Genomic DNA, 14128 nt, shown 5'->3' on the forward strand with positions numbered 1-14128 from the left:
ACATTGAACCACTTTGTTATTGACTGTATTTAGAGAAGGCCAAACAGCATAGTAAGAACATGAGGCAGATGAGCCTCCTCAGGCATATTTCAATACGGTTGGAAGTGAGAACAGCGGAATATTGCACTGGAAAAGAAAAAAAATCTAAGCATCAGGCCTGCCACTGCAGCTAGGGCTAAAAAGCTACAAGTAGCAGAAGGGGAGTGCTATGCAGTGGCCAGTTCTCCCTCTACTCTTGTTGGCTAGCTTAGATACACAGTATTTACATACTCTAACCCCACAGACAAAAGCACCATTTTTGGTATGTACCCCACATTGTGGAAAAACCTCTGAACAAGACTCAGACACGAGGCTTCTCCCTCAGAACATTACTTTTTTATTTTTCTTGCCCATCCCCAGAGTACTGAGCAACAGAAATGCAAACTCTCAGCACACTGGCGTGCCAACACCATGGTGTTTCAGCTCAGGAATTTAAAGTCAAACTAGAAGTTAACACCCAGTTTGGAAATCCAGCTGAACAGAAATAGTGATAGCCTTTTTCTATAAACAGATACTCAATATTAGCAGTTATTGCAAGGGGTTTTTATTTTTGTTAAGCTATTTCATAAGAATAGCACCAGAGCAAATTGCTGGCTACAAAACAGGCTGTGAGAAAAAATGGCTTTCTAAAATTAATTCAGTACTTTCCTGTTTCCAAGAATAGTAAATATGTGACTGAGTACCTAGTCCTCCAGCATGTGCATCAATGAGAGATGCTGCTACTGCAATCCCTTCAGGGAGTCCGAGGTCTTGTGCAGCTTCTGGCGTTAGACCTTTTCCAACAGACTCTCCAGGAGACAAGACGTGGTTTCCTGGGCAGACACAAGAAAAACCAAACACCTGTCAATTTACTAAACAGAAAAACAAATGTGTGTGTTATTACAAGAACTCCCTTCCTCTCCCTCGAGTTAGTGTGGTATACTGCAAACAAAAAAGGTGCATCAAAGAACTCCATCTGATTAAGAAGTATCTTTCATTAGTTGTCTGTATATTAAATACAACCATGCTAGATCAGGCTGTCCCACAGCAATGTACAAGTTCAAAAGTATTCAATGTACTATCTATCCACAGAGAGAGATGTCACCACAAGCAATTAAATTCTGCTTGGCCTCTTTCCAAGAGGCCTGAAACACTTAGGCAGAAGTCCCAGGTCCTTGTGGCAGGTACCGCCTAGGCTGCCCCCAGCCATTCGCTGCGCACCGAGCTCAGGCCACGCTCACGGCTGAAACCTGAACCACCTGCACAAGGCAAGGGCCAATGTTTTCTCCATTTCCAGCCTCTCCAGCAGTTTCTGCTCAGAATAAGGTGGCCACAGTTACAGCAACTCTGAAAACAAATCTGGCTTAAGCAGCAAATTCCTCCTGTTGCAGCTGTATTTCCTCACAGGCTTAAACAATCCCGTTTTGCCCTTCACTGGCCTTCGGAAGAACATTATGGTCCTGCCGAACACAAGCGATGCGACCCTTCCCTCTCAGTCCTGTCACCAGCGAGTCTGGTGGCAGGTCCTGCCTGCATCGGTCCCCGCTACCATAATGCACCTTTGGTTTTGTCTAGCAAAGAGGAGATCGTTACAATAGTTAAATCATGGTGATAGTGGTGGCTCAGAGCTTAGAAGAACAAATCTCGATTCATTAAACTTTCAGAATTTAAGAAGACCACCCCCTGACAGCCTTCTCTCTGGCTGCTGAGTGTAACACAGCCAAAGCTCCTGGACATTTACCTAAAGATCCAGGGGGTGAGAGGCAGTGAAAGGCATGGTGGGAGCTGCCACACACCTCCCTGCCCATACCACAGCTTTAAGTCGGAGACCTCATGCCCATTTAACAGGCTGTACCTGTAGCCTTTACCCAGTTCAACAAATCTTCTGGGCAGAGTTGACAAAACTCCTATTTAAATAAAATCATCTTCACAGTCAAGTCTATTGAGAATGTTACACCTCAAGCATGTTCTGATGTGCAAAAAGGAAGTAAAACACCCTCCACAATAGAGATTAATTAAGAGGAATAGTGTATCATAAAATATCAGGAACACACTAATGCTCATGAGCATAATCTTCTAGAAATAGTTACACTCCCTTACTGCCAGATGAAAAGGAGGTAACAATATTCAATTCACAGGAGGAAAAATGGTCGTCAATTTTACTTATCACTTAGATCTTTGGCTTTGCTGTAAATTATGTTGGTTCTTCCTTTTAAGGAAGGTGCCCACTTCCCGACAGATGCAGTTTGTGGAGCACACACAACTTCTCTGTGTTCATTTATCCAAGAGTTTCTATTCTACTGACAGCCACATCGTTGCCTCTGAAATGCTAGACTGAATCTCACACTGGAAATTTAAATCAAGTATGTAGAGCCAGAACTTCTGCATTTCACTGGGTTTAATTTGGGGCGGTAAGCAAAACTCACTATTCCCATCACTCCAGTAAATTATACAGAAGAAAGCAATGACATTGATCTCCACACAGGAAAAAACTGCCTATATTTTATTAATTCTTAGTGTAAAGTCAAAACGTTGTGCTAGCTTTTTCAAGAGGTGCCTCTTGCATTTTTTTCCCCAATAAGTTGGAGAGCAGGATGTTTCTCTTTAAGAGAACTTTCGTATTACCTTTCTGTTTTGTTAAGACATCAGAGAATAATACCAGTAAAATAAAGTTGCCTGCTTCTTCTGACATTCAAAGACCCTGTAGGTGGAAGGAAGTTCAAAGGAGTTCATGCAGCTAAAACCGCATCTTTTTCTTCAGAATCAGCCACCTGACCTGAAAGCATACAAGTATTTGTATTTACAGCACCAGATGAAATTAATGTGAAACAAAATCCCTTTGCAGGCACTCAATTCCACGGTTGGCTTGTTTATATCAGTCATACTGGTCAAAAATTGTAGTGTGTAATTATTATGTGGTTAAACCCCATTTTAGGTATCAGGGCTACCATTAGACAAAATCTTTTCCTACCAGCTCCTCCATTACTGTACTTCTAGTTAATGTGCACTAAGGGAGCAATTTCAGAGATAAAGATAATCCTGTCTTCTATGGCAGGAGTAGAAACTGACCCTATAGATTCCTTTGGTACTAGTTATACACAGGAATGAGGAGCAGCATTACTACCCCTCAGGAGCATAAAGTGTGTGAGAATGTGCAGGGCTGGGTATCTTGTGATCTGAAGAGGCAGCATAAAAATCTTGTATTTTAAAAAAGTATTAATTAACAGTAGCGTATGCCCCGTCTGTTTTAGGAATCAAGGTAAAGAGTTACTGCTTGACCGAAAGCACTTCCCGGCAGTCTGGGAAGCAGCAGCAGCCAGAAGTCACCATGGCAGGAACTGAGAAGGGGAGGCTCCTAGCTGAACAGTTAGGGAGAGAAGAAAAGAGGTGCCAGCAAGCACGAACATAAGGAGAAGATGCTGACGCTGCCCCTCTACTTCATCCTCCCAGCTTCAGAAATCAGCGAAAGCTTTGCTGCACCCACAGGATACATTCATGAGGAGCTTGGTGAAAGGGAAGGAGCAGGCTCTGCACGGGCACTCTCTCTGTCATCATGGAAGTGGCCTCCCCACCCACAGCAGTGTGAGTGAGTGTGGAACGGGCAGAGCCGTGACTGAACTGCATGGGCAGAGACCTGGAAAGAGAATTGTGATTCTCACGCCTTACTCTCCACTGAAAACCCAGAAAACTCAGCTAAGCATGAGTATGCTTAGAATCTGTAGGTATAAAGCTATTAAAGTCTTCCCAGAGAGGGTGGGGAGGCACTGGGACAGGTTGCCCAGAGAAGCTGTGGATGCCTCATCCCTGGAAGTGTTCAAGGCCAGGCTGGATGAGGCTTGGAGCAACCTGGTCTAGTGGAAGGTGTCCCTGCCCGTGGCAGGGGGGTTGGAACTGGATGATCTTTAAGGTCCTTTCCAACCCAAACTATTCCGTGATTCTATAAATAATAAAAAACACAAAAAAGCAACCCAAGAGGAGCCACAGTTAAGAAGTAAAGCATTTGGAACAGATTATACTCCGGTACTAGACTGGGAGAGAGTGAGCAGACTCTTACTTGAGCAAAACACAGCAGCTGTAGAAGTTGAGGGACAGCTGCTATAAAAATAAAGGTATTCTGCAGCATTTCAACAGCAGGTGCTGCCCCCCTTAAATCCTACCTGTGAGGGGAAAGGAGGTGTCAGGGAGGGGGGAAAGGGAGAGGAGAGAGGCCTGCCCGGAGGCTGCATGAAGGAGGCAGTGAAAGGCTCAAGTCTTCCCCGGGCTCCTGCCAAAGTAAATGTATCGAGTCTTTTGTTTACAGTAGTCTCCTGTGCGAGTCATTTACCTTCGCCATAATGACTTCCAAAATTAGACCTACCCAAACAAACCCATAGTGGCTGGAGAAGTTTCTGTTTCCCATTCACCCAGCTGTTTCACTAAGGCAATGCCTTCATCCACAACCGTTTCATTTTGAGCGAGACAGGCTATTCCTGGCTATTTTCCCCCCTATAAAGCAGCGAGTTTACGAAAGGAAAAAGCCGTCTGAATCTCTTCCTCCCCTTTCATCCTTCTTCGAAGACTGAAGTTCGAATTCGCTACGATCGGGTTTTGTTTAAAGAATTTATGTGGTACCAAGGCCCCTCTACCTTTTTAGGCGGTTACCACAGCGACCAGCTATTTACCAGACAACACACAGCACAGACAATGCATCTTCAGTCAACTCTGGTAAACAAAATTCACTGTACCGGCTTGCTAATATTTAACAGAACCAGGAACTTTAGGAAGTAGACCTTTTTAAAACCAACAAAAGCAGAGCGCAGCAGGGGGGGCAGCTGACTCAGTGATATACTGTGATACCTCCCTGCGAACAGCTTTTCATCTCTCATGCAGAACGTGGCTGCAGTTCATAGGAACTTATATTTGGCTGTATAAAAATACAAAGGGAAGAAAATCAAAAGGAGACGTTCCTTTTCTTCACTAACTTGACACAAGCAAACTTGATCTTGGATGTATCAATCCCTTGCTGAAATCGCAGCAACCTGAGAAAGAAACCCAACCCAAGGGTCTCCATTTTACATCCTTCCCCCAAAATGGACAATCTAAATGCTTTTTAATTTAAAAGACGATACACAAAACAGATATCCTGTTAAATAAGCAAGATATAACATTCACTAGAAGTTACCTAGGTAAACAAAATAGTGATAAATAAGTATCAAAGGAAACCTTAGTACAAAGAAGCACCGTCCACCCAAATGGATCTCATAATAAGCAATGAAAGGGATTTTCCTCCTCAATCCTTTTTTCATTACAAAGCTTGTGGACAATGTTCAAGTTTTGTGTTTTATAATAACCTTCATAATGCCAAGAATCTGGGGTATGCAAGGAATCTGAATAAATAATATTGTAACACTTCTGATACATCATCCCAACCCTGTCGCACACACAATACATTACGAGGAATCCCTCTCAATTACATACAATATTCACATTTAACTGAGATACATACGGTTGATTGTCCTACAATTTTTAACCCAGCTGATTAGCAAAAAATAGCACTAGGATGAGAAGGAAGCAGGATAATGATGTGGAGCATAAAATTATAATATTATTTTTTTTATTAGGGCTGAATGCATGGTGGTTAAAGGGTGTTAGAAACAGTCAGATCTGGGGCTTTTTTAACCTGGAAATACCCTCCATAAAATTTCCTGGTTGGCAGTTAAAAAATTCAGAATTTTCATTCAGGAAAACCAAAACAAATTGTGATATTAGAGGCCAGCTTATTTAAAAGTGAGAAAAACAGTTGGTTAAACAAAATCCCTTTGGCTTTCTTCAGTTCAGAATACATCTCTGTCTACGCGCGCTGCCACAGTAGCTGGAGGCAAATCTAATTTGGGTCCTTTCCATCCCACTCTCCCATACAGCTTATGCCTTTGGCTGAACTACGTCTCAACTACCTAACATGTAATTACTTAAGGCAGACATATGAGGTTGCTAAATACTGGCAAAAGCAAGCAACCTGCGTGCAGGCAGACCCTGATTCATTAAGTTGGAAAGTAAATTGGTCTGCAGACCACAGGTGCCTACTTCCACAAAGGCGGCTGCCTTCTTGTCCAAATGAAAGAGAGCCACTTCATGTATAAATGATAAGCTTTCCTGCTTAAAGGTCAAAAGAACAAGAAAAAAAAAAGCATTCTGCATCATTGGATCATTAGGCATGTACATTGACGGATGTGACTGAGTTTTCATCACTAGATTTCAGTGAAACAGGGCAGAACGAACATCTCTTGCAAGGCACGGTTCACCACTCACTCTGCTGACACGCACGTGGCTACACAATACATGTATCTGGATGGCTTACTAAGAAGTAGATGCAATGTATTTGCATCCAAACAGCTGCCTGAGCTCACGGTTTTACTTGCGGACAGTAATTTCAATAGGTTGCTAATTTAGATTTCTAGATTTCCCTTTACAATATTCCTAATAGTGTTTCTGAATGCAAAGATCATCAGTGCAGATGGCGTGACCATTGCTGTACTTTCAGAGTTGCACAGATCAGATTTTGGCTGGGTATGGTACATCACTGAGATTGTACAAGCGATTTAGCTTGTATTAAATACCGATTCTTACTTAACAATGTTTTTTCTTACTGGGTGGTTTCTTATTAACACGCATGATAGCAACTCCTCTTTGAAGAAATAACTACCCCTGTTTCAAAACTGAAAGAAATGACAAACCAAAAATAACCTGATCTGTTAGTGAAAAGATGCTTTTGAATCTCTCAGCTAAGCTGCTGATACCTGCACAATCTTATTCCCTGCCACATTCACACAGTATCCTGCTCTAATACCCGTACTGAGAAGACACTGATGCATTATAAAGGGTTCAGAAATGAGTCAGGAAAGCAATTACAAGGATTGAGAAGTATGACAGTTCACCTAAGAGTTTTGCTGAAAAACCTCAAGTAGCTTAGTGTTTTCCCTTCACATCAAACATTTCAGCCCGTGCAGGTCAGGCATGTCACTACAGCCTGCCAGACAGGAGTAGGAAGTTAAAGTTCAGACAAAAAATAAAGTGTATGCTTTAATTAATTCATTAATTTTGAGAAATGACAGCAACTAACAATCAGCAACCTTTAAGTTTGAAGTGGGCTCTCCATCACAGGAAACTATAAAATCAAGATTGGTTCTAAGATACACTTTAAACTACTTAAACATTAATTTTAGGGAGTCCAACAGCCTCTGACTCGGAGGAAGTCAGCAAATTGTTTGAAAGAGTCCTTCTGGTTTTGTGAATCCTGACTCATAAGGCAGACATCACTGTTTTAAAAGCGCTCTCAGCGTGAGGCTTAAGCAAAAAATAGAAGACGAAGAACAAATCAGGACCAAGGAGAGGAAGAGTCAGGTAAAAAGAAGAAATGACCCAGAACTATTCTGAGAAATGCCCTTTTTTGGGGGGGGGGAGGGGGAACTGTATGAAAAACAAGAAAGAAATATAATACTTCAGAAATTTAAATATTAAACAATCACAACAGGCTCAAAGTCTGCTCAAAGCTTCTTGTATGACTTTTAAAAACAGAAATTCAAAGAAAAAGCTCCTCATCTTCATTCTAGAAAGTTCACAAGTCCACAATGTTCCCATAGCAGAAGAAAATACAATTCCCCAGCCAGCCAGTGCCTAAGACCAGAACTCTGGAAGCAGACAGTGGGAAATTTCTTTATTATTTTTTATTGAAAGCTCTAAGCTTTTACTATTAGTTGTCTAAGCTACGACGGAGCCCGGTGATGAAAGAACACCACACAGTACTCCTCACCTCTTGCAGCAGAGAGGAGGAAGAAGTGGAAAGGTACCACCTCTGCCAGCAGGACTCAACCTGATGATAAGCAGGGTGAATGATGGCTCCTTTCCTTGCAGTGGAAGAGGAATGGAAAATGTCACCCAGGAAACACTGCGAAGAAACCTGAGCTACTCGAGTTTAGCTCAGCCTATTAAAGAACAGTTATTGGAAAGAGGAAGAATATCTCAGGCTGGAGAAATTGGCTGACAGGACACTTGTGAAATTCAAGAAAGGGAAAAGCAAGGTTCTGCATGTGAGGTGGAAGGATCCCATGCACCAGGACAGGCTAGAGGAAGACCCTCTGGGAAGCAGCTCGGCAGAAAAGGACCGTGAGGTCCAGTGGACACCACGTTGAACATGAGCCAGCGATGAGCCCTTGCAGCACAGGTGGCCAACAGCCTCCCGGGTTGCGTTAGGAAGGGTGCCACCAGCCAGCCAAGGGAGCTGATCCTTGCTCCCTGCTCAGCAGACCACATCTGGAGTGTTGTGCTTTATACTGGGTTGCCCAGTACAGGAGAAACATGGACATACTGGAGCAAGCCCAGAGAAGGACCCCAGAGATGAGAGGCAAGTTGTACTAGGAGAGACTGACAGACCTAAGACTAAGCCCAGCACAGAGCAGGGTCGGAGGTGGGAGGGGAAGATCTTACTAACCTGTTTATAAGTATATGATGGGAGGGGTAAAGATGATGGAGCAAGACTCTTCTCAGTGACACCCAGTGACAGTACAAGTGGCAATGCACACAAACTGAAACACAGGAAATTCCATTTAAACAAAAGAAAAAAGGTTTTTATTGGGGAAAGGTGGTCAAGACACTGGAACTGGTTGCTCAGGTAGATTTTGGAGTCTCTATCCTTGGAAATACTGAAAACTCAACTGGACACAGCCCTGACCAAGCTGCTGTAGGTGACTGCTTTGAGCGTGGGGAGTTGGACTAGATAATTTCCAGAGGTCCCTTGTAGCCTCAATAATCACGTGATTCAGTAATCTCAAGAGGGAAAAAACATAAAATAAAATAGAAATCACAGGAACGTGCAGCTTTTCTGAGAAAAATTCTTTCTACCTACTTACTGCTGAATCATGTATTATGAAATAATGCCCTCAAGCTTTGAGGAAAGAGACACCCTAAAACCTCTTTGCACTGTGCTGGTTTCAGCTCCTTTGCAGTTGCTACAGCTCTTGGACAGACTGAAATGACAGAAAGCCAGAAAAATGTTAGCATATTTGGAACACTCTTCAGTTGTGAATTCCATGGACTTTGACAGCATGTAAGTGTAAATATTCTCTGATTCATCCTTTTAATTTTGTTAGAAATTGTAACGTGTTGTAATTTATTGGGGATAGCGAAAGACCAAAGACAGACAGATAAAGGGACCCCGTACTTAAAGGAATCCTTTTACTTATTATTCCCTACCATTTGCAAAGTGTGGTGTTTAAAGCTCATCAAGCTTTATGATGAACTGGCAGCTACAAGCTGACCTGAAAAAAACATCTTCCCTTTCTCTCAGCCTTCAAGGAAATCCCTCATATACTCTGAGCATCAAAGGCCTTGGAAGGGACAGAAAACTGGCAGAACCAATGGACTGATCACTCCCTTCTCAGCTGCTGTGGCATCAGTTAAAACTGACTGTATTCTCCCACCCCGGACTGAATCTTCCATTTTCAGCCTAAATGTAAATAAAGCAGTAGAACTTCCAAGTATTAAAGCTGACTACTTCTGACAGAATACAAAGCCTAAGCAGACTCTATTTAGGTGTGACAAGTGAGGTATACAATACCATTATCGTCACTGGCTTTGTATGTGGAAGTAGACACTGGCAGACGCAAGAATATAACCGTTCATACAGTATCACGCTTGTGAATAGAGCCTGCTGTTTTCTCACTGGTTTGAACACCTACAGGAACACACTACGTTTGAAACACCAGCACACTGCAAAGCTTGTGCACAGCAGGTACCAATCAAGAGTCACAGCTATCGTCCAAGTCCCAAATCATACACAGTTTTCCTTATTACCAATTTATGAATAAGTACTACAAATGAGAGAACATAAGCAAAGAACATCCAGTCTTAAAATTTTACAGATCCTACTTTTCAGGGTGCTCAGGAAGGGCATACACAAGTGCCCAGATACAGGAAAACATCAAGCTTCCAGTCCCCAAAGTCCTAGAATTAAGGGAAAAGTTACAGACAAGAGACTGCAAAGTGCTGGTGCTGCAGACTAAAGCACGGTCAGAGTCCTGGAACAGGAGGGTGACACTATCGTACTGATGTGCCGTACTTTACGGCAATAAAGACCACTGACCACAGATGCACTCTACAGCCACATCAAACTCTTCATAATTGAAAACACAGTGCCAAAATTGAAAAACAAAATAAAAAAAAAAAACCAAAGATCAGAAGAAATCTTACTGGAGATGGATTGAGACAACCTGTGGAAAATGGGAAGCATTCTTCTTGAAGGTAGCTAAGAAGGACAAGTGGGTAAAAAACCCAGAGTGGGATGTAAGCAAAGGGATGTTTAAGGACCAAAGGGTGTTCTTCCTTACACCACCCTCACCTGCAAAGTCAAAACCAAAGAATTCTACCAGTATTACGCTAAAGCAAATTAAGCAAAAGCTACAGTTTTAGAGTTATGAAACGGAGAGGGAAGTGCTGCTTGAAGACAGGCATAAGAATCTGATCCCATACTATCCAGCCATATGAAAGTTTGAGCGGAAAAAAAAAAAATCCACGTAATTTTAAGACTGAATTTATCATTCTGTGAACAGGATTGTTGACAATGGTTGTCTACAAAACCCTGACATCACAACCTGTCCATGCAAGACTTCTTTTCATTAGCATATTAATTTCAAGCACTCAAAGTTCAAGGAAAGCACTGAATTTCCATAAAACTCGGGAGAGTTAAACAACCCAAATACTTTGTTCAGTTTTGCCTCAGATGTTCATAAAGAACCCATAGGTATGAGCTGTGTATTTATTCACTTCTGAGGATGTGGCTGCAAATTCCTAGTCAGGAAAAGCTGGGAAATAGGTTTATGAAACCCCTTTACAAATGACAGCATTTTATCCTTCAACACATAATCTAGAAGAACAATAAAACCTATTCTGCAGAACCCGCAACAGTCTCTTAGACAAAGATGCCATCTTCAACCAAAAAATAACTTGACATAAAATATTACCATTCAATAAAAAAAAAAAAATCATTATTTAGTCCCTTAAGTAGCCCCTGAAGTAGAGGGCTGTGGTAAAAATTTATCTGGCCTTTTCCTCCAAATGGAATATACGCTTCAGTACCCTAAGAGGTCCATAGTACATGAAATTTTAACGGAACTGTTACTGTCTTTCTAGGTTTTATAATACCACAAACAGACACTCATCATGTGCTTTCACCACAGCAGATGAATGCTAATGCCTGTAGTACACAACACTTTCACAGTGGTTTTGAATACAAGCCATCTTCTACTCTCTTGGTGGGCAAATTAATGGGATCAATAAATTTTGTAGCATCTCCAGAAAACACTCTTTACCTTCACAAACGTAAATTCACGACATGCAGGAGGGACCACAAACAACTTATTATGTGGATTCCCTGAAAGGTTAGTCTGCTCTGAGAAATGTAAAATGTCAAAGGCCTGGGAATTTTCATATGTGAACCCACGCCTTGATGTGGGAAGGGTTTGTGAAAGATCCTAAAGGTCAGATGTGAGGGTCTCCAAGGTCACCTATTAAGTTAAACTGAAACTAAGAGAAGCGTACTACCTGGAACAACAAGCCCCACTCTGATTACAGTAAGCATATATTTAAAGAGTAAGGCATTTAAAAGTTGATGTTTAAAATTGTATTTATCAGAGTAAAGAAATTCAAGAAGTTGTTCTCGGGTAATTTTCACACGTATTTCCAGTGTCATGAAAGTTAAAGCTACTTCAAAAAAAAGTCTAGTAGTAAGTATTCATCTGTAGTTGTCTCTGGAAACAACACTGATTTCAACTAGAGATTAAAAAAAGTAGGTAGCTTTTCTGCCTATTTTAAATTGGTAAACCATGTACTTTTGTTACAGTAAGAAAATTTTGCTAACTTTATCCTGTGATATTTTGCTTTGTTTAGAAAGAAGCAATGATTCAGAGCCTGCTAATCTATTAGGAGAGATATGTGAGAAAAATAGTATTATCTTTCTTTACAAGGGGAACAAGCAGGCATTAAAATACATCCTTGTGTTTGAGCTAAACAAACCTTGAGCAGACAAACACGGACTTGGACAAGCTTGAGAACAGAAAAGGAAATTCCACTACAATTACTCCAGACTTGTTCGGGGTTTGGTTTTGTTTTCATTTTAGGAGGAGGCTTTGACCATGTCCAATCTCCTTTCAACCTGAACCTACCTAGGTGAGCTGGCAATTTCAAGTCCCTAAAGCTGCAGTCAGCTAAGTCTACTGCTTTGCCGCCTTTTCTGTCAGCCGTAGCACACCACGATGTGCCTCCTGGAAGCACACGCTCTGACTGGCCGTATGAGCTACTTAAACAAATGGCCTTCCTTCTGCACAGTGTGCCAAGGTTGACGGCAGCTTCTGACTTACGGGACAGCGCCCTGAGGCCATGTTATAAATACAGCTTGAGTCTCTGCAAGGTGTGATCCTGTGCTCGGTGTAGCGTTTGTGGGCTCCTGGGAGGAGGTCTGTGCAGTGACACTGCCCCACCACCGATGCTGACACCTTGGGAGTTGGTAGGAAGGAGATTTCCATGATACAAGACCATTCCAGACCCAGTCAGACCAGTGCTGCTCGAGTGACTGAGTGGCAGTTTCCTGGTAGATGGATCTACACTATCCTGATTAATTTAAATTAAGGAAAGGAAAGCTGAGCTTATTCAGAGTGCTCTTCCCAAGTCCAACACCACCAAACACTCATTAAAACAAGCAAACCCCTCAGACCTGCATTGGAACAACAGAACCATTCCCATGTATCCAGGTTCAGGAACACTGATAAGATCAGGGGTGGCAGAAAGCAAAGAACTTCCACAGCACCAACACCAACATCCGTATCGCTGAGCAGCTTCTGGGCGGGAAGAGAGTTGCTTTGTTTCGGAGGCTTTTTGTGTCCTCCTGAAGCTAAACACTCCCAAGAGACTCCAACAGGGGCAGTTTAGAAGATAAAGGAATGAAGGAGTAGTTCCTATCCGGTTTCCACATTTATACAGCGAGCTCCTTATTCCCTCTTCATGACACATGGATGAAGGTCACTGTCCTACTTTTTGTGACTTTATCACACAGCTAATTTTAATGAATGTAACACCTTCCTTTTTAAAAAAGACAAGGTTAGACAAATGGTCATGGAAATAAAGATAAATTCTACCCAAGGCCAGGTTTCAGCAGTATTATGCAACACAAAAAGTGTCTTATCCTTTGGATACACCTAAGGTAATCAGGCCAAGAGTCTGAAAATCAAAGATTTCCCAGGGTGAGTAGGAGTATGTGCTCTTCAGAAGCTTCAGGTTCCAGCCTACAGTTTGGTGCAATTCTGGAGGCCAGAGTCTGCTTCTCCACTTCCAGCCGAGATGCACCCAGGTATTCTACGGTTCATTTCTTGAAAATCAACCCAACTGTCCAGGAAACTAAACACCTTCCCCACTAACCCAGGAAAACATTTTTCTCTTGCAAGAAATGCCTATCAGCAGAAGTTAATTTACTGCTTTATTTTGTAAACACTGTGTAACAAAAATTTAAGTCTGATATTGGAAATCTATTATTTTTTCTTGCTAAATGTTGAACCACAGATAGATTAGTTTTATGAGGCTTCTATGACAGCAAAAGACACTTTTTTATTAATGGCTACTCTATCACGTGAAACAAGTATGTTTAGTTACTTAAAATGGCAAATTGCTTTGCACTGTCCGTGAAGTAGACTGCATAAATATTGTATTAAAGCCTTAGCTTACACTTCATAAATAATTTATTTTTAAAATACTCTTCCATGAGACCCCCAGCTGCCAAGATGTTCAGTTTTCTGTTAAAAACATATATTTATTGCAGGTCTTATTTTAACGTGTTGAAGATTTGCTAAAAGCCACATGGGATAGATGTTGCAAGAATTGTACTCAAACTAAAACCTCAGGAAGCTAAAAGCCTAATACTCCTAGTAGGTTTGATACCTTTGCGTAAGCGGTTTCAGTTGCAGGGGGAAAAGCTGAAATCTATTCAAGGAAGCTTTCAAGTACAATTTTCTGATAATCTGAAAATGACTTATAGTATATTTTGTGATGATCAGAAACGTTTATAGATTTCATTACATCTCATTTCCCT

General features: G+C 41.7%; 1 protein-coding gene across 1 annotated transcript in view; it reads right to left on the minus strand.

Moving 5' to 3' along the window:
- Nucleotides 1-14128, minus strand: part of LOC104516302 (FGGY carbohydrate kinase domain-containing protein-like) — a gene marked incomplete at its 3' end in the record, with an annotated part of 57786 nt that overhangs the window by 4262 nt on the left and 39396 nt on the right. Inside the window, exon 4 of the mRNA XM_010160589.1 lies at nucleotides 723-851. Coding sequence (XP_010158891.1) covers nucleotides 723-851 — 129 coding nt within the window. The remainder of the gene's footprint in view (nucleotides 1-722; nucleotides 852-14128) is intronic.

Source organism: Eurypyga helias, unplaced genomic scaffold (assembly GCF_000690775.1).
Source record: "Eurypyga helias isolate BGI_N326 unplaced genomic scaffold, ASM69077v1 scaffold4471, whole genome shotgun sequence".
Classification (NCBI taxonomy): Eukaryota; Metazoa; Chordata; class Aves; order Eurypygiformes; family Eurypygidae; genus Eurypyga; species Eurypyga helias.